Raw genomic sequence first — 19515 nt, 5'->3', positions numbered from 1 at the left:
GAGATCTGCCTGTCTCTGACTCCTGAGTGCTGGGATTAAAGGCATGCTCCACCAAGTGCAAGAAGTGACTTCTGCAAAGCGAGTCCAGGACAGCCAGGGCTTGTTACCCAGAGAAATCCTGTTTTGAAAAACTGAGATGGGGGGTGGGGGGGGGGAGGACTTCTGTAAGGGAGGGTGCAGTGAAACCACCAAACTCTACTCATCCATGGGTAGAAAAAAAGGTTTATCAGGAATCAAATTGTCAAGGCCATGGAGCGGGCGGAGGGGAACAGAGAGGAAAGAAAAGCAAGATTTTATATGATAGTCAACAAGGTGGGGAGCTTTGAGCTGATACAGGGTGTTTGGACTGACCAGGAAGGAGATGCCCTAGCCTGAGGAAGTTGGCCTTTGAGGATGGATTAAGGGAGGTTCCTGATAAACAGAAACCCACCTTATGAGATCTGAAAGGCTTTCCCAATAACAGTCCTTCTTCTGGCCAAGTCCTTCTGTTGAGGACAATGTCACCGGCACTGCCATTTTGCGTTGATGCTTCAGACCTAACGTTCCAGCCTTCTGCTGATAAAAGGCACAGCTAGTTCTCTGGCTACTTTCTGCTAATCAGGCATCTGAGAAGAAGGGGAAATCTAGAATGCTGGTTCAAAAAAGGGGCTCAAAAGCCAGGCGTGGTGGCGCATGCCCTTAATCCCAGTACTCACGAGGCAGAGGCAGGTGTATTTTTGTGAGTTCGCGGCCAGCCTGGTCTACAAAGGAAGTCCAGGACAGCCAAGGAAGGCTAACACAGAGAAACCCTGCCTCAAAAAAAAAAAAAAAAAAAAAAAAAGGGGGGGGGGGGGGAGGGGCTCAAGCTGTCAGGCAATGGTAGGAAACCTGAGGAAATTCAGTCAGAAGCATCTGGTTTCCTGACTGTTGGGCTATTGTACTAATTCTCTCCTGAAGGAATCTGAAGAGACAGAAACAATCATTATTATGAGAAGGACAGAGACCAGTGGGCTGAGATGGGGTAGAAGTCAGGGGCCCAAGGAAGACCAGTCTGAGAGCCCAGCAAGGAGCCAGCCCTTGGAGGCTGTAGTGTGTGGCCAGCTTGTGTAAACCCTTTAATCCTCTCATTCACTTGGCTGGACTGGTTCACATGGGCTTTTAGCATAAGAGCTTGCTGGTTTTGGGAGACCACTGAGGCCAGAAAAGTGAGCTGGCTTGGTAGCAGTTGCAGGGTAACCGTTGGTTCCTACATGGTGGCTGTCAGCTGAGTGGAAGGCTACTGGGACAGATATGGACTGGGGACAGAGGAGGTTGGGGGGGGGGGTTGCTTTATTTGGGAACGTACTGAAAAATTTGAGCAGTTATTGTCTCTAAGCAGCCTAAGCAGACTCATGCCATAGCAAAAAAACAAAAAACAAACAAACAAAAAAACCTTGAGAAGCCGACAGATTGTCTGGGACAGAGGGATAGAGGCGTGACTGCTCTTTAGCCAGGACACAGAACTGTTACCAAAAGCTTTGGTCGCGATTCATGGCTTCTGGACTGCTGAATTGTCTGATGACCATATGGACTGTGGTTGGGATTTGGAGTAGGTAGAAGTTATAGGCTCAGAGGAGCCAAGAGGGGACTAGAGGAAGGAGGGCAGGTGTTGTTATAAAAAAGAAAATGAAGGGCTGGAGAGATGGCTCAGCCGCTAAAGGCTAGGCTCACAACCAAAAATATAAGAGTCAGTTCCCAGCACCCACGGCTGTCTCTCCAGCCACCAAAAGAAAAAAAGAAAATCTCCAAAGGTCTGATTTTACAAATAAAGACTGAGCCAAACTGGGCATAGTGGCACATGCCTTTTTCCCTTCACTCGAGAGGCAGAGGCTATGAGGATTGCTATGAGTTCAAGGCCTGCTTGGTCTACAGAGTGAGTCCAGGACAGCAAAGGCTACACCGAGAAACCCTGTCAGGAAAAAACAGACTCAGGAACCAGACGCTGGTGTGAAAATCTGCTAGTTCAGAGAGCCAGAGAGAGCACCCAGCTGACCTTCCTACTTAGCTCATGTCCCAGAAGGAAGAAGTCCTTTTTCCTTCTCCTTTCTACTTTCTGTGTGTCTATCTCCTGTGGGCTTCCTCTCACTCTCTAGATTCCCCCTCCCCCCATGTTCACTCCTTCCTCTCTTTCTCTCTCTCTTTTTTATTTTTTGGTTTTTTTTTGAGACTTTGTAGACCAGGCTGGTCTCGAACTTACAGAAATCCTCCTGTCTCTATCTCCCCAGTACTGGGATTAAAGGCATGCATCACCATGCCTGGCTTTTTTTTTTTTTAATAGCACATTTATATGAAACATTTTATTTTTAAAGATGTATTTATTTATTATATATACAGTGCTCTGTCTGCCTGCTTGTACCCCTGCAGCCCAGAAGAGGACATCAAATCACATTCTAGATGTCTGTGAGGCACCCTGTGGTTGCTGGGAATTGAACTCAGGACCTCTGGAAGAGCAGTCAGTGCTCTTAACTGCTGAGTCATCTCTCCAGCCCCCTCCCTTTTTGTTGTTGTTTTTTGTTTTTGTTTTCTGTTTTTTTGAGACAAGGTTTTCTCTGTGTAGCCTTGGCTGTCCTGGACTCACTTTGTAGACCAGACTGGCCTCGAACTCACAATGATACTCCCAACTCTGCCTCCCAAGTGCTGGGATGAAAGGCATGTGCCACCACACCCAGTCTCACTCCCACCTCTTGACCTATGGTTAACTTTTTTAAAAAGTATTTTATTTAATTTTAATTTATGTTCATTGGTGTGAAGGTGTCAGATCTTGGAGTTATAGACAGTTGTGAACTGCCATGTAGGTGTTGAGAATTGAACCCGGGTCCTTTGGAAGAGCAGGCAGTGCTCTTAACCGCTAAGCCATCTCTCCAGCCCCCTCTTTATTTAATCCTATTTACAGAAAGCTCTTACATAAAAAGTGTGTGCTAGGGCTGAGCCACACCATAAATACTTGGTTATAGTAAACAGAAAGCTAAAGGTGTGAGTTAAGGCTAAGCCACACCAAACAAGAAGCAGGTTTTTCTGGTTCACGATCTCAAGATTCACAACAGGCTCAAATATCCAGCAACAGGTGGGGTTGTTGGCTGGCCTCTGTAGCAGTCCTGCTAGTGAAAGCAGTTCCCGGGGCTACAGTTAGTAGGGACTGGTATAAAGGGCAGACTCTACAACCTGGTCAGAGAAAACATGGCAGAGTCTGCTTGGCAGCAGCTAGTGGAGCTGAGAGATGGGCTCCCGTCTATGAACCAAGTATACTCGGGGAAATAGGAAGTCGTTGGAAATGACGACAGAGGGGAAATAGGAAGTCGTCGGGTTTTGTAGGTCAGGGTTCCAAGTGATTCTAGTCAGGGGTAGGTGAGGAAAGTAGCTTTGGGAAAGAGTGTCGAAGGGTTGAGAGGAGGGCAGGAATCAAGTGAGGTATTGAGATTTTTCCGGGATGGTGATATGAAAAAGCTGAAGCTTAGAAGGGGACAGAGCAGAGAGGCTCTCGTGTGACAGGCAGTCCTCAAGAGCGCAGCTTGGGACAGAGTCAAGAGCGGATGGCCAAAGGTGCGCTTAGAGTCTCCCGCGCCAGTAGGAAGGCTGCTGTTAGTGGCGGTAGGCAACGTTGTCACCCCTTGATGGTTGTATCTAGCTGTTTGGAAAGACAGGCCATAGGGGCAAAAGTAGGTCCTCTCATTTGCTCCAAGCGCTCCAGAGCCATGCTCCATTGGTTAGTAGTATACGGGATAAGGGGCTAGCCAGTGTCTGGGGGAGCCAGGACATGGACCTGCAGGAGTGCATCTCAGAGGTGAGAAGAAAAAAAGCATGGCAGGCTTCGTTAGATCCAGGGGCTCACTCAGAGGGCTGTTAGTAGCTTCACAGAGCTGGAGAGCAAAACTGGGAACTCAGGCGCTGACTTAGCGGGCCAAGGACGGTGATGCTCCCTGAGTGCTGGGACCACAGGCGTGCACCACCGTGCCCTGCTACTGGGGAATCTCGTAAACCCTCGCTTATTTTATTTTATCTTTTCAACATTAAAAAAAAAAAATTCTGTGTACGTGTATGTCTGTGTATCTGTGTGCGGATATATGCGTGCATGTGCGTGTGGATGCCTCTGAGGCCAGAAGGGGTCATCATGTTCCTTGGAGCTGAAATTACAGGTGGTCATGAGCAGCCTATTATGGATGGAACTTGAACTCAGGCCTTAGGCAAGAGCAGTATATGTTTTTATCCACTGAACACCTCTCCAGCCCCATATAGGTGTCCCCCACCCCCTTTCTAGCGCTTAACCTTGTCCTTTTGGGCATCTTGGTACTTGTAGTTTTGCCCACTAGCTCGTTCCTTAAACCAGAGTGCTGAGACCACAACTCCCATCACGCCGTGAAAGCTGGGTTCTTCAGAGCGCATCCTCCAGAGGTGGGTGTCCGGACCATTGACGAACCTACTGGCTGAAGGGCCCGCCTTCTTCAGCCCAAGGTCTTCCACCATTGGCCATCTCCCCCACCTCTCATCCGGAGGGACGCAGGTGAATGAAAGGGGGGCGTGTCGGTCCGCGCAGCTCGCTAGCGGCGGCTGGAATCCCGTGCCAGGTGAGAACCCAGCATCCGGTTCGCGCCGCTGCTCTTTTGGTTTTGGGGAAAGTTGCAGGGCACCTCTGGAGGCTAGCTCTGGGGACCAGGTGTGGGTAAGCAGGCATGGTTGCCTTTCTCAGCGAGCTTTGGACCGCCCGGCCCAGCAACTCCCTGGACCCCTCTCAGGGGCAGACCCTCCCTCTTCTTGCGTCGGGCGGGTGGACACGGAGGCACATGCCCCACCCGTGGGGGCTGTGGGTGGCCCACCCCTCATGGCACAGGTGGGAGTTGTGGCTTCTGCTCACGCTGATCCTGAAGGATACCCAGGCGTCAGGGCTTGGCCAGGCTGGGCCAGTGTCTGCCTCGGCGATGGTCACTCTGCCGGCGGGAAGCCACGGGGGAGGCAAGGCCTCGGTTTCCACACCCAGACACCAGGGACTGTGCCCAGTACCAGGGTCCAGTGGCGTCCTCAGGTCGTCTGACTCTGGATGGTTGTTTCTCCTGTCTTGAGAGCAATATAGCAGGAGAACCGAAGATGGCAGTTGGTCAGAAATTCTACCCCTGCAAATGGAAACTCATCCGTTGTCTCCCCTCCGTTCCATTGGGTCAGAAGAGGGGAGTGGCTTCCCGGTCTATCGCTGGACCTGCGAAAGGGTTTGGGGAGATTCCTTAAGGTTTGCCTGTCTGGAATCAGTTGACTATGGATTCTAAGCCCTGGACATGTAATCTGTATCTTTGGACCTCAGATTCCCCCTCTGAAAAATGAAAATATTCAGCACTGCGTTAGTATGAGGCTAAAATGAATGTGCTTGTCATGTAGTTTGTTTAGCGATTCGTAGTGAGTAATGCGGAGGAAATTCAAGTAATCGAGCAGCAGTTTTTATTCCCAGATTGGGTGGGCCTGGAGGAGAGTTGCGGGAAAGAGAGGGCTGGCCGGGTAGTGGTGGTGCACGCCTGTAATCCTAGCACTGGGGAGGCAGAGGCAGGAGGATGGACTCCAGTTCAAGACTAGCCTGATCTACATAGGTAGACTATCTGAAAACAAGCAAAACGAATTGGGGGGGGGAATGGGAGGTAGAGCATTCAGGCTCCTCCCTCCTTCTTTTTTAACACATGTGTGTGGGTCTGGGCGTTGGAATGCTGCCGCCCACTGAAGTCCGAGGTGTGGGCACCATGCTGGAGCCGGAGTTCCTGACAGTTGTACGCCATTTGATTCGGGTTCTGGGAGTTGTTGGACTCAGGTCCTTTGGAAATCAGTATTTTCTCCTTAACTGTTGAGCCAAGGCTCCAGCCTCTGCTTTTGGCTTTTGACCAAAGACGTCCTGTAGCCTGGCCAGGGTTCCCGTAAGGAGCCAGGAGCTTGCACTACACATCACCAACAGTCTCTTTGGGGATGTGCACTGCATTTGGTTAATTTTTGCTACTCGGGATAGCTTCCTTTTGTCAGGGAATATACATATAACGGGTTTTTTGTTTTTGTTTTTGGAGACAGGGTCTAATGTAGCCCCAGCTGTATTGGAACAGGGTTTGTAGACAAGGATGACCTTGAGTCTTGATTCTTCTGTCTTTACCTCTTGAGAGCTTGAAGTGTAGGCTAGCACCATGGCACCCCGTGTACACAGTACTGAGCATTAAATCCAGGGCCTCATGCAAGGAAGACATGTATCCTGCCAAGTGGCCTGCAGCAGCAGCCCCCATACTTAGTTATTGGCTTGCTTTATTTATTTGTTTTGGATTTTTTTTTTCCAGACAGGGTTTCTCTGTGTAGCAGCAGCCCTGGCTGTTCTGAAATCACTGTAAAATCAGGCAGGCCTTCATTACAATAAATTTATCTGTTTGGCCTAGGAAGCCGGTAACTGACCCAGAGACTGAAACGTACTTTTTTTTTTTGTTTATTTATTATGTATACAGTGCACATCAGATCATATTATAGATGGTTGTGAGCCACCATGTGATTGCTGGGAATTGAACTCAGGACCTCTGGAAGAGCAGTCGGTGCTCTTAACCACTGAGCCAATTCTCCAGGCCCTGAAACATACTTTTAAAGCTGCAAGCATTATGCTGGTCAGAATCTATACTGTTACTAATCTACTTGTAAACTAAAATAAACTACTCTAAACCTCATAACATTCATATATCCCAAGCACTTGCCAATCTGACCCTCAGAGGCTTCTCTCCTCCTCCTCCTCCTGTCAACTGTCAACTGTCCTCTGTCCCTGTCAACTCTTTGCTCCTTCCCCCTCCCCAGCAAGTCCCGCCTTCTACTTCCTGTCCTTCTGTCCAGCTGATTGGCTAAACAGAGCTTTATTGACAGTTGTTACATCCACTCAAGACATTCCTCCACAATTCCCCTTTTTGGTCTATTACAACAATACACACAAGAAGAACCACAAAGCGATCATTATATTCATGGTAATACTCGTAAGGTTTTGCTGTCTTCAACCCCATCAGAGACTTGAGAAGGAAGAACCTGAGTAAACTAATTACCTGAGTAAACAGGAAGTGCAGGTTATCAGCTTCCAAAATGAAAAAAAAAATGACAGGCACACTTTGCTGCCTGAACAGTCAATTAAAACTCTCTAACACATTGGAGCATCGTCTTCAGCCTTCTGGCCCACTTTATCTGACAGACATATTTGTGAAGCAGGGACTATTGAGGACTTGCCTACCCTGTATTGGCAGAGCTAGGCCATCAACTCCACCTGCATCCAAGCCTGCCCATTTCAGGGAGAATTCTGTCTGTGGCAGAAAACAAGGACATTTTTTCCCAGTGGCTGGTTTGCCACCTCTGAAGCCATCTCCATAAGAAGGTTCCTCGATGCTCATTACCTTCTTTGAGGCAGGCTGGGTGTTGCCAGGAGTCAACCTGTCTCATTTTCTTTTCTTTCTTTCTTTTTTTTTTTTTTCTTTTCTTTTTGGTTTTTTGAGACAGGGTCTCTCTGTGTAGTCTTGGCTGTCCCGGACTCGCTTTGTAGACCAGGCTGGCCTCGAACTCACAGCAATCCACCTGCCTCTGCCTCCCGAGTGCTGGGATTAAAGGCGTGTGCCACCACGCCCAGCTCCTGTCTCATTTTCAAAGACTCATTAAAACAATTTAAAAAAAAAAATCTTTAAAAGCCTTATTCTGTAGGCCTCTGAGGTTTTTGAAGACCTTATCTGAATATTTTACCTTACCTATCTATTGAACCTACGATGTATATTCTTGTGATAAAATTAAATTACATAGTACAATGAATTAAAAATAAATGTTTTTACATCAATATATAATATTCTATACCAATGAATTAAAAATAGCCTTGTGAGTAACAAGGCCTTAAGTTGAGGAGTAGATTCAATAATCTACCTTTTGTCCTATCATCCTTATATATTTCTATATTCTCAGAGAAAAATCCATGAGTCTAATCTCGTTCTCTCTCTGAATAAAACCAATAATAACATAACCAATTCCCAATGAAAATAAACATCCATAGCCCAAAACCTTACCCAACCCCCCTTTAAGGGGAACAGGACGACGTCCTCTTTTTAAGGCTTCTTCGGACTGATTTGGGACAAATAATACCTATGCAGGGGCCCAAATAAAACTGGGAAAATGGTTAAACAAGCTAGAGATAGCATTTGTGGTCCAGTCTCTAAATGTTGTGAAAATCAGGCTTAATAAAAGTCCTGCGTGGAACAGTCTGAAATGCTGGACCAATTGGAGTCAGGAGCTTTCTCCAAAGCTGTCCTGGGAGATGTTCTGTTCTGATGGCCAACAGCAACTGAAGCACTTGTGGATGGAACATGAGGAATGCAGGATGTCAGCATCTCAGCATGCTGGAGGATGAATCCTGTCGGGTCTGACCCAGCATCAATGTCTGGTACTTTTGTTCTGAAAATATATAATTTCTCACAAGTATTATACAGTTCTAAAACTATAAATGCAGGAAGTGTGCAGGATGCACAGACCAATCGAGGCTGGTTCTGTAGTTTGAATTCATGTACGTATAGACTGACTTAAGTTAGCAGTCTCCCTTTCATCTAGGTTGGTTTTATTTTGACCTCTTTCAAAGAGGAAGTATAATATTACCAAAGAACATACAATCATTATTTAATTGAAATCAAAACAGGATTGTATAGTTCTAACTGTCCTTCTCTAGGCTCTGTGGCGCCTGATGTGTAGGCCAGGCCAATACCTGTCTCCCGAGAAAATGTATCCTGTTTTAGAGACAAGCCGGTTGCCCTGAGAAAAAGAAAAGGCACTAAGGTTACTCTTTTAAGTATATGAATTTTAGCCTTTGAGTTTTTGGGACCTAACTAGGCTGACACCTGTAAGTCCTCGGTGTCTTTTTGCATCTGGTGTGACTGCCACCTGTACCCCATGAAAGTAGCTCATGTTTAGAGGGATAAGCCGGCTGCCAGAGCAGTGACACCTCACTCAGCATACAAAGGGTTTTCGACATGGGAGGCATGCAGCTTGCGTGTCTGTTAAGGAAAAATTTTGTCGGTTTAAATCATAGGCTGTTTTTGCAAGTAGCTTATCAGCAGGGGGGTTGCACCTGTGGAGACCAGGCTGGTCTAGAACTCACAGAGATCCACCTGTCTTTTTCTCCACTGTGTTAAGATTAAGGGTGTGTGCCACCACCACCCTGCACAAATATTTCATCTCAATTCCAGTCAAAATCTACAAAAATCTCGAGTAATATTCAAGAGTTAACCAAAAAAAAAAAAAAAAAAAAAAAAAATCTAAGTCTTAGATCAGTTGCACCAATTTAGGCTTCAGTAAGCGAAGCCCTGTCCCCCATTCTTTTGAATTTAGCTATTGCTAATTCGCATAGGTGGACCCTATGCGACAAACACCTTGTAGCTAATACGCTCTGAATTTCAGCCGCTATCAACTCTATGGAAAAAAGTTTGGTACCTTCTTCCTTTCTCATTGTTGGTAACTTAGCCTGGCATCTCAGCTTTCTGCCTTTCTCCCTGAACAACAAAAGCAGAAAAAGAAAAAAGAAAAAAAAGAAAAAAGAAAAAAAAGAAAAGCCAAAAAGGATCCAGGAGCCTTCTGCCATAGAGACTTGGAGAGGGATGGTAGCACTCTCTATTTTATTATTTGGTTTATCTCTTAGGGAGCTATTCCCCCCACCAAAGTATAACAAAAGTATCCTTTTTTGTTTGTTTTTGGGTTTTGGGTTTTTTTTTTTTTTTTTTTTTTTTTTTTTTTTTTTTTGAGACAGGGTTTCTCTGTGTAACCTTGGCTGTCCTGGACTCCTATTGTAGACAAGGCTGGCCTCGAACTCACAGGAATCCACTTGCCTCTGCCTCCCGAGAGTTGTGATTAAAGGCATGCGCCGCCACCACCACCCAGCCAGGTGTAGATACACTAAATACATTAGGTGCCAATTTGTTGCAATAAACTTAGCTGTTTGACCTGGGAAGCCAATAACTGACACAGAGACTGAAACGTATTTTTTTTTTTTCAATTTTTTAAAATTTATTTTTCTGTATATGAGTGTTCTATCTACATGTATACCTTCATGCCAAAAGAGGAGATTAGAGGGTATAGGTGATTGTGAGCCACCATGTGGTTGCTGGGAATTGAACTCAGAACCTCTGGAAGAGCAGACAGTGCTCTTAACCTCAGAGCCATCTCTCCAGCCCCTAAAATGTACTTTAAAGCTGCAAGCACTACACCAGGCAGAGTCTAAAAAGATACACATCTACTTATAAACTAAAGTAAACTGCTCTAAGCTTCATAACATACAAATATCCCAAGCCCTTGCCAACCTGATCCTCGGAGGCTTCTCTCCTCCTACTGTCAACTGTCAACTGTCCTCTCTCCCTGTCAACTCTCTGCTCCTCCCCCTCCCCAGCAAGGCCCGCCTTCTACTTCCTATCCTTCTGCCCAGCTGATTGGCTAAACAGCACAGGCCTTAGCTCAGAGATTGGCCTGCCTCTGCCTCCCAGAGTGCTGGGGATTAAAGGCGCGTGCCCCCACTGGCCAGTTTGGCTTTAATTTTTTAAAATTACGTTTATTTGTTTGTTTTGTGTGTGTACATATTCGTGTAGAGGTCAGAGAGCAACTTTTGTTTTGTAAGGATTTATTTATTTATTTATTTATTTATTTATTTATTTATTCAGCATTTGGCCTGCATGCCAGAAGAGGGCACCAGATCTCATTATAGATGGTTGTGAGCCACCATGTGGTTGCTGGTAATGAACTCAGGACCTTTTTTTTTTTTTTTTTTTAAGATTTATTGGGCCTGGAGAGATGGCTCAGAGGATAAGAGCATTGATTGCTCTTCCAGAGGTCCTGAGTTCAATTCCTAGCATGCACATGGTGGCTCACAACCATCTATAATGTGATCTGATGGCCTCTTCTGGCCTGCAGGTAGAGAAGTATATACATATTAATAAGTAAATAAATCTTAAAAAAAAAACCTACCAAGTACTGTGCGCACATGTAGTTAGCTACCATTACTCTTTGTTTTTTCTTGTCCTTCAATCAGTTATATGTTAGATTCAAAACAGTCTACCATGAAACACCGCAGAACCCATAGTTTTGTTTTAGATTTTTTTTTTTTTTTTTTTTTGGGTTTTTCGAGACAGGGTTTCTTTGTGTAGCCTTGACCATCCTGGACTCACTTTGTAGACCAGGCTGGCCTCGAACTCACAGCGATCTGCCTGCCTCTGCCTCCCGAGTGCTGGGATTAAAGGCGTGTGCCACCACGCCCAGCTCTTTTTTTTTTTTAGATTTATTTGTTTAATTTATTTATTTTTAGTTTTGGACAGGGTTTTTCTTGTAGTCCTGGCTGTCCCGGACTTGCTTTATAGACCTGGCTGTCCTCGAACTCAGAGATCCACTTGCCTCTGCCTCCCTAGTACTGGCATTAAAGGTGTGCATCATGACGCCCGGCTCTATTTTATTTTATTTTATGTGAGTGTTTTGCCTGCTTTTATGTATGTGTACCAACATGAGTGCCTGGTGCCTGTGGAGGTCAGGGTTGTTGGATCCCCTGAAACTGGAGTTAAGGATGGTGCTGAGCTGCCATGTGCGTGCTGGGAACTGAACTCAGACCATCTGTGAGAACATAAGGTGCTATTAATCGCCGAGTCATCCCTCCAGCTCTGAAGCAGTGATTATAACTATATATTATATTATATATGAACATGCTGAAGCCAGGGGTATAGGCCAATTGGTAGAGTGCTTGCCTTGTACACAGGAAGCCTGGGTTCAGGCACCATATAAACTGGGAATGGTGACTCACCCCTGTAATCCCAGGGGTGCAGGATCTTTTTTTTTTTAAGCTTTATTTATTTATTATGTATACATGCCAGAAGAGGCCACCAGATCTCATAGGTGGTTATGAGCCACCATGTGGGTGCTGGGAGTTGAACTCAGGACCTCTGGAAGAGCAACCAGTGCTCTTAACGTCTGAGCCATCTCTCCAGCCCCCCCTCAGGACCGTTCTTGGCTCTGTAGAAAATTCAAAGCCAGCCCGGTCAACAGAAAGTCAAAACAAAACAAAAAATGAGAGCAGCTTGCTGTAAGGTTGGGATTTGTAAAAATTAACTTAAATAACAATCTTGGCAGAGCTCCAGCCCCCCCCCCCCCAAAGAGCAGCGGCGGCCGGTGGAGAAATGGAGGCGCAATCCTATTGCGCCAAACTCTTGGGGGAGCTGAATGAGCAGCGGAAAAGGGACTTTTTCTGTGATTGTAGCATCATCGTGGAAGGGCGCATCTTCAAGGCCCACAGGAACATTCTGTTTGCTAACAGTGGCTACTTCCGCGCCCTGCTCATTCACTATATTCAGGACAGTGGGCGGCACAGCACAGCCTCCCTGGACATCGTCACCTCGGACGCCTTCGCCACCATCTTAGATTTCCTCTACTCCGGGAAGTTGGACTTGTGTGGCGAGAATGTGATTGAAGTCATGTCAGCCGCCAGCTACCTGCAGATGAATGACGTGGTCAACTTCTGCAAGACATACATCAGGTCCTCCCTTGACATTTGCCGAAAGATGGAGAAAGAGGCTGCTGTGGCCGCAGCAGTGGCGGCGGCGGCGGCGGCAGCGGCGGCGGCGGCGGCTCATCAGATAGACAGTGGAAGTCCAAGCTCAGGACTGGAGGGGACTTCCTGTGGTACCAAGAGCTTTGTCTCCTCTCCAGTCCAGGGGGAAGGGAGTGTGGACTGTAGGAGACCGTCGCCTTGTGATGACTGCCATCCCCTGGAGCTGGTGGTGAAAGACAGCCAGGGCTCTGGGACCTCTGACAGTGACCTTTCCGTTGTGCCCAGAGGGGTTGAGCCTAAGGGGGAATTTGATGTTGCCAGAGTGGAGGTGGAGGCTGGCGGCGAACGGCTGCCTCAGTATGCCACGCCGCTGGCCCCTGCGGAGGAAGGCCTGCCCGGTAACCAGGCCTTAGATTTGACCTACAGCAACTACCACGTGAAGCAGTTCCTGGAGGCCCTCCTGCGCAGTGGCGCTGTCCAGAGCAAAGATGACCCGGATCATCACTTTTCTCACGGTTTGGAGGGCAGGCTGGACGGTGCAGGAATGGCTGTGAGCTCGGTGATGGACGTTCAGAATGACTGGTGTAGAGAGGACTCAGGTGAGTTCTGGTCAGAGTGCATTCTGGGCCTGGCGTTCTCCCATCATTAGGATTGTCACCACCATCATACCGCCACTGCCGCCACTACCACCACTGCCCACCACTGCCCACCGCTGTCCTTAGGTATAGACTGAGCATGTGTTGTACACAGAACATTGGTCTTTGTATATCGTGTGTGTGTGCATGCACGTGAAGAGCAGGGGACTCTATTAGACGTTGCACCTCAAGAGAGCTCCACTTTTGTTTTGGGTTTCTTCTTCTTCTTCTTCTTCTTCTTCTTCTTCTTCTTCTTCTTCTTCTTCTTCTTCTTCTTCTTCTTCTTCTTCTTCTTCTTCTTCTTTTACTTGCAATAGTGTTTTGCCTGCATGTATGTCTGTGAGAGTGTCAGATCGTGGAGTTACAGACAGTTGTGAATTGCCATGTGGGTCCTTTGGAAGACCCGTCAGTGCTTTTAACTGCTGAGCCGTTTCTCAAGCCCCCCTTTCTTGGTATTTTTTCGAGACAGGGTTTCTCTGTGTAGCCTTGGTTGTCCTGGACTTGCTTTGTAGACCAGGCTGGCTTTGAACTCACAGCGATCTGCCTGCCTCTGCCTCCTGAGTGCTGGGATTGAAGGCCACCAGTGCTACCCACCGCCTGGCTTGGTTTTGGTTTTTCTAGTTTTACAAATTATTTTATTTCATGTGTATGAACTTTTTCCTGTATGTATATATGTATATCATATGTGTGCAAAGGCCAGAAGAGGGTGTTGGACCCCTTAGGTCAGGAGTTAGTAATGGCTGTGAGCTGCTGTGTACATGTTGGGAATTGAAACAGGTCCTCCGAAAGGGCAACCAGTGCTCTAAGATGTTCAGCCATCTCTCCAGCCCTACCTTATGTTTTGAGACAGGGTATCTTGTGGGCCTAGGATTTGCTAATTTTGCTTAGACTGGCTGGCCAGTGACCCTGGGCCCCTCGGGATCCAACTATGTCCATTTTTCCATTGCTGGGATTATAGGCAGGTGTAACCACGCTGGCTTTTCCCAGGCGCTGGGGATTAAAACCAGGGCCTCCAGAGTCAGGCATGGTGGCACACGCCTTTAATCCCAGCACTCAGGAAGCAGAGGCAGGCAGATCTCTATGAATTCGAGGCATGCCTGGTCTACAAAGAGAGTTCCAGGACAGCCAGGGCTACACAGAGAGACCCTGTCTCAATAAACCAAAATAAATAAATAAATAAATAAAATTTTAAAAAAATCAGGTCCCTGCTTGGCAGTAGTGGCAGTGCACACCTTTAATCCCAACACTCGGGAGGCAGAGACAGGTGGATCTCTATGGCTTGGAGACCAGCCTGGTTTGTATAGTGAGTCCCTGGACAGTTAGGGCTACATAGTGAAACCCTGTCCTGAAAAACAAGCAAACAAGAAAGCCGGGTCCTCATGTTTGCACCGAGTTAATTAATTTAGTTGCCTGGCTGCTGTTCTAGTATCTTAGTGTTACCTGTGCAGAGTGTGGCCCGCCTCTAATGACCATGAGGGGTTGATCCCAAGACTGCTCAAGTCCTCCCTATAAAATCATACTGTCAGGTGTGGTGGCAGATATGTTTCATCACAGCACTTGGGAGAAAGAGGCAAGCAGAGCTCTGTGACTTCAAGACCACCCTGGTCTAGATAGCAAATTCCAGGCCAAAAAGGGTTATTTAGTGATATGCTGTTTTAAAAAAAAAAAATACATAATAATAGTAAGTAGGGGCTGGAGAGCTGGCTCAGAGGTTAAGAGCACTGGCTGCTCTTCCAAGGGTCCAGAGTTCAATTCCCAGCAACCACATGGTGGCTCACAACCATCTATAATGAGATCTGGTGCCCTCTTCTGGTGAGCAGTTGTACATGCAGGCAGAGCACTGTATACATAATAAATATATAAATCCTAAAATTTTTTTTTTTTTACATTTTATAATAAGTAAATGGTTGGAGAGAAGGCTCAGCCGTTAATACCACTTGCTGCCCTTGCACAGGACCCAGGTTTAGTTTCCAACACCCACATGGTGGCACACAAACTGTCTGTAACTAGATCCAGCACCCTCTTCTGGCCTCCACAGGCACTGCAAGTACATAGCCCATAGACAATACACATACAATTAAAAAATGTAAAATACATAAAGTGGTACAGTGTTTGCTGATAATGTCCGGTGTCCTTTAAATCATCCCTCGGGTATTTATAATCCCCGGCCTGATGTAAGGCTGTGTGAGGAGTTGGTGATGTTTAGGGGAAAAAAGCCCATCAGGGCACGTTAGCTCTTGCCTGCAAGCTCCGCACTAGAGAGCTAAAGGAACAGAATCCAGTACTTTAGGTATATAGTGAGGCCAGCCTGAGCTATGGAGACCCAGCCACAGGCCTTCAAAAAACAAACAAGACCACCATCTTCCCTCCCAAGGAGAGGGCTGACCGTCCAAGCTCTGAGCTTCAAATAAACAAGACCCTGTGTGATTTGCAACAAACAAACAAACAAAACTCTTCCAAAGTCTGTGTCCACATGACAAACATTCCTTTCAGCACTAAGGCGGCTGCTCCTCGGGGCTTAAAAGGATCCCAGGGGATAAAAGCGCTGCACCTGTTCTTGTTGATGACAGGAAGGGCTAGCTGAGGCTTTGGCTTGGTTTAGTAACAAAGATGACGGCCAGTGGGTAAGGCCTGTTATTTCTACCTGACAACCTGAGTTCCAGCCCAGAACCCACCGTGAAAGAAGAGAACCGCTCCGCAGCGTCCTGTGACCTCCACATATGCACTGAGCTCCTGGACATGTGTACCCATGTTCACACAGATGTCATAAACAGCCGGGCGGTGGTGGCGCATGGCTTTAATCCCAGCACTCAGGAGGCAGAGGCAGGCAGATCGCTGTGAATTTGAGGCCAGTCTGGTCTACAAAGTGAGTCCAAGACAGCCAAGGCTACACAGAGAAACCCTGTCTCAAAAACACACACACACACAAACCAAAAAAAACCCTCAAATGTCGTAAACATACAATAAAAATAATAAATAACATGAAAAAATTTTCTTTGTTTTTTTGAGACAAGGTTTCTCTGCATAGCCTTGGGTATCCTGGACTCTGTAGACCAGGCTGGCCTCAAACTCACAGAGAGCTGCCTGCCTCTGCCTCCCTGAGTGCTGGAATCACAGGTGTGTGCCACCGTGCCAGCTTAATCTCCAGTTCTTGGGATGGAGCCACGGTTGCTGTTATTGGCTTTACTGAGAGGCTGGTATATTAGGCATTATTTTATGTTTCTGTGATACGTGTGTCTAGGTTGTTTTTAGTGTTTCGATGTGAGAGCCTGTGTGTTGCTTCAGTTGCATGTGGTTGGTGTTTATGACACAGATCATTAGTTGGCTGTTTATGGCTCACACCAGGATGAACCGTACACACGTGGCTGTAATACACAGACATGCCCATTCACGTGAATAAAAAGAGGAAGGGGCTAGAGATATGGCTCAGTGGTTAAGAGCACTGCCTGCTCTTCCGAAGGACCCGGGTTCAATTCTCAGCACCCACATGGCAACTCACAACTGTCTGTAACTCCAAGATCTGACACCCTCACACCAATGTACATAGATTAAAAGTTAAATAAAATATTTTTTTTTAAAAAGAGGAAATCGCAAACAATAGCAAAAATCTTTGATGGGCTGGAGAGATGTCTAATTAAAGCCTAAAGCTCATGGCCAAAACCAAACTGATGGGTGGGGATGAGGCTTGGTGAAAGAACATTGGTTGTGCCACACTCTCGGCCCTGGGTTCAATCTCTGGGCACAGGGAAGGGACTGAGGAGCACACTTATGACTCGATCTTTGACCTTTTGGGAGCCAGACAAAGTGGGCTTTTACTGGTCAAGCCTGCTGCTTGCCAGCAGGCGAGAACCTGTGCATTCTCTCACTCTGTTTCCCAGTGAAGGGATTTCCCAGTCCCAACCTGAAAGGGGTTTCCCAGTCCCATCCATCCTGAAAGGCGGTTGTGGTGGTTACAGCTAATTGCGTCTGTCGGATTCCTCAGGTGACGTGCTGGTGGTCCCCATCAAGCTCCACAAGTGTCCTTTCTGTCCCTACACTGCCAAACAGAAGGGCATCCTCAAGCGGCACATCCGGTCGCACACAGGCGAGCGCCCTTATCCCTGTGAGACCTGTGGCAAGAGGTTCACGCGCCAGGAGCACCTGCGGAGCCACGCCCTGAGTGTGAGTGTCAGTGACATCACTTGGAAGGCTGCGCATACTTCCTAATGGGAGGGTGGGGCCTGCCTTTCACTTCTCTGTCCCCTGAAGATTTTCAGAGAAGTTTGAGAAGTTTCTTTTACCCAGTTAAAGCTGGGCTGGCGGCACATAGAAAGTTAATATTGAGCGGGGTGTGGTGGTGCAAATCTGTAATCCCAGCACTCAACTCAGGGAGGCAGAGACAGGTGGATCGCTGTGAGTTCGAGGCCAGCCTGGTCTCCAAAGCAAGTCTGGGACAGCCAGGACTACAAGAGAAACCCTGAGCCGGGCGTGGTGGCACACGCCTTTAATCCGAGCACTCGGGAGGCAGAGGCAGGCGGATCGCTGTGAGTTGGAGGCCAGCCTGGTCTACAAAGCGAGTCCAGGACAGCCAAGGCTACACAGAGAAACCCTGTCTCAAAAAAAAAAAAAAAAAAAAAGAGAGAGAGAGAGAGAGAGAGAGAGAAACCCTGTCTTGAAAAACCAAAAAACAAACAAACAAACAAAAAAAAACAACCTGATAAGTAAGCTGTACTCCAATTTCCCACCAGAACCGGCACTCTGGGATGGAGAACACCATACTTCCTTTTGTATAACAAGTGCTCCTAACTTCTGAATCATCTCTCCAGCCCCTTGACCCCCTTTTCTGTGACATTTACTGTATCCCCTTGTAATGACAGGTCCACAGATCCAACCGTCCGATCATCTGCAAAGGCTGTCGAAGAACCTTTACAAGCCACCTGACCCAGGGCCTGAGGCGCTTCGGGCTGTGTGACAGCTGCACCTGTGTGACAGACCCTCCCGACGACGACGATGACGATCTGATGCCCGTCAACCTTAGCCTGGTGGAGGCTTCTTCTGAAAGCCACGAGAAGAGCGACACCGATGACTGGCCCATCTACGTGGAGTCTGGTGAGGAAAACGACCCAGCTGTGGAGGATTCTGACGAGCAGCCGCACACCCGGCCCCGTCTACCAGCCCGAGAGACAATAACGTAGCGGTGAATTGGTGGGAGGGTTTTTTAGGTGTTATTATGGCTTGTTCTGCAGTGAAAGCCACCGTTTGGATTAATTTCGTGAAGCTTGCAGATTATGTCCCCACCAAACTGTCACCTTTGTTAGACTACGTTGTAGAGGCCAGATGTGTTGTGACTCGAAAGACTGGTTGTGAGTGAATCAAGGTCGGGCCTGGGGCTTCCTAATTTTTCTGCTGAGGAGCTGACTCTCGGTATGAGGGAAATGAGGAATTCTCCGTGCTTAGCCCAATTCCAGCCTTCCCCATTCTCATGTCATTACTTCTGAAGAGGTTGCCAGGACATTAGCCTCTCCACTGCCGAGCTTTTCATACCGATTCCACAGTTTAATTTTCTGGGGATCTGCTTTGATAAAAAGCAGGCAGGGCCAACTACATAGTCGTAAAGGGTACTCCCTAAGTCTGAGACTGTAATCCTGAAGGCTGTGAGCTGTGTGCACACAGACACTGAAATGCGTTGCAAGCTCAGTAGGGCCCCCTTGTTTGCCCATCTGGAATGAGTTAAGTGAGCCCACTAAAAGAGCCTGTGAGCCAGGGCGGGCTCGTGTCTGGTCTGTATTTGACGATTTCATACACACGAATACCCTTTTCTGAGATGATAAGATTTCATTTGGGCAAAACTCAAAATGCTCCCCTGCTTTTTGTAGTGATTTCCAAGAGCCACTTCAGCAGAGCCTGGAACTGTTCGTCCCATTGGCTGACAATCTTTCACCTAGTTTATGCCCAGACTTGAGTTGGGCGAAAGTGCACACCCAACTGATGCTCCATTTTGAGGTTACTCGGCTTTTAGGAGATCTTCTAGAAGGAAGGAGCTGGCTGGAACAGGTTTTAAGCGGGTCTGCTTTTCACCCACACTGCAGCAGGAAAGATCATGGATGAAGGCTGTGCAAGAAGCCACTGCTGTAGACTTTCCTTATGTTAAAGTACCCAAAGTGGACTTCAAAAGAAATCCCCAGGGCTCGGGATATAGCTCAGGGGTAGAACATGGGTTTGGTCCCCAGCTCTGAAAAGAAGAAAAAAAATCCCCTTGTCTTCCTTAATGCTAATACAGTTTCAAAAAGCTGTGAAATCACCCATCTTTCTGCCTCTTGAACAATAACAAGAAGCTTTTATAAATTGACTTGT

General features: G+C 47.3%; 1 protein-coding gene across 1 annotated transcript; it reads left to right on the top strand.

Annotated features, from left to right (window-relative positions):
* The first annotated feature begins 12125 nt into the window (after positions 1-12125).
* Zbtb8b (zinc finger and BTB domain containing 8B) lies at positions 12126-18356 on the top strand. The gene is made up of 3 exons (XM_051170927.1): positions 12126-13146; positions 17165-17343; positions 18039-18356. Exons 1-3 carry the CDS (start codon positions 12177-12179, stop codon positions 18354-18356), a joined length of 1467 nt encoding a protein of 488 aa, XP_051026884.1. The 5' UTR covers positions 12126-12176.
* Positions 18357-19515: the final 1159 nt, after the last annotated feature.

Source organism: Acomys russatus, chromosome 29, assembly GCF_903995435.1.
Source record: "Acomys russatus chromosome 29, mAcoRus1.1, whole genome shotgun sequence".
In the NCBI taxonomy this organism is placed as follows: domain Eukaryota; kingdom Metazoa; phylum Chordata; class Mammalia; order Rodentia; family Muridae; genus Acomys; species Acomys russatus.
This window is presented reverse-complemented; position numbering and strand designations above follow the sequence as displayed.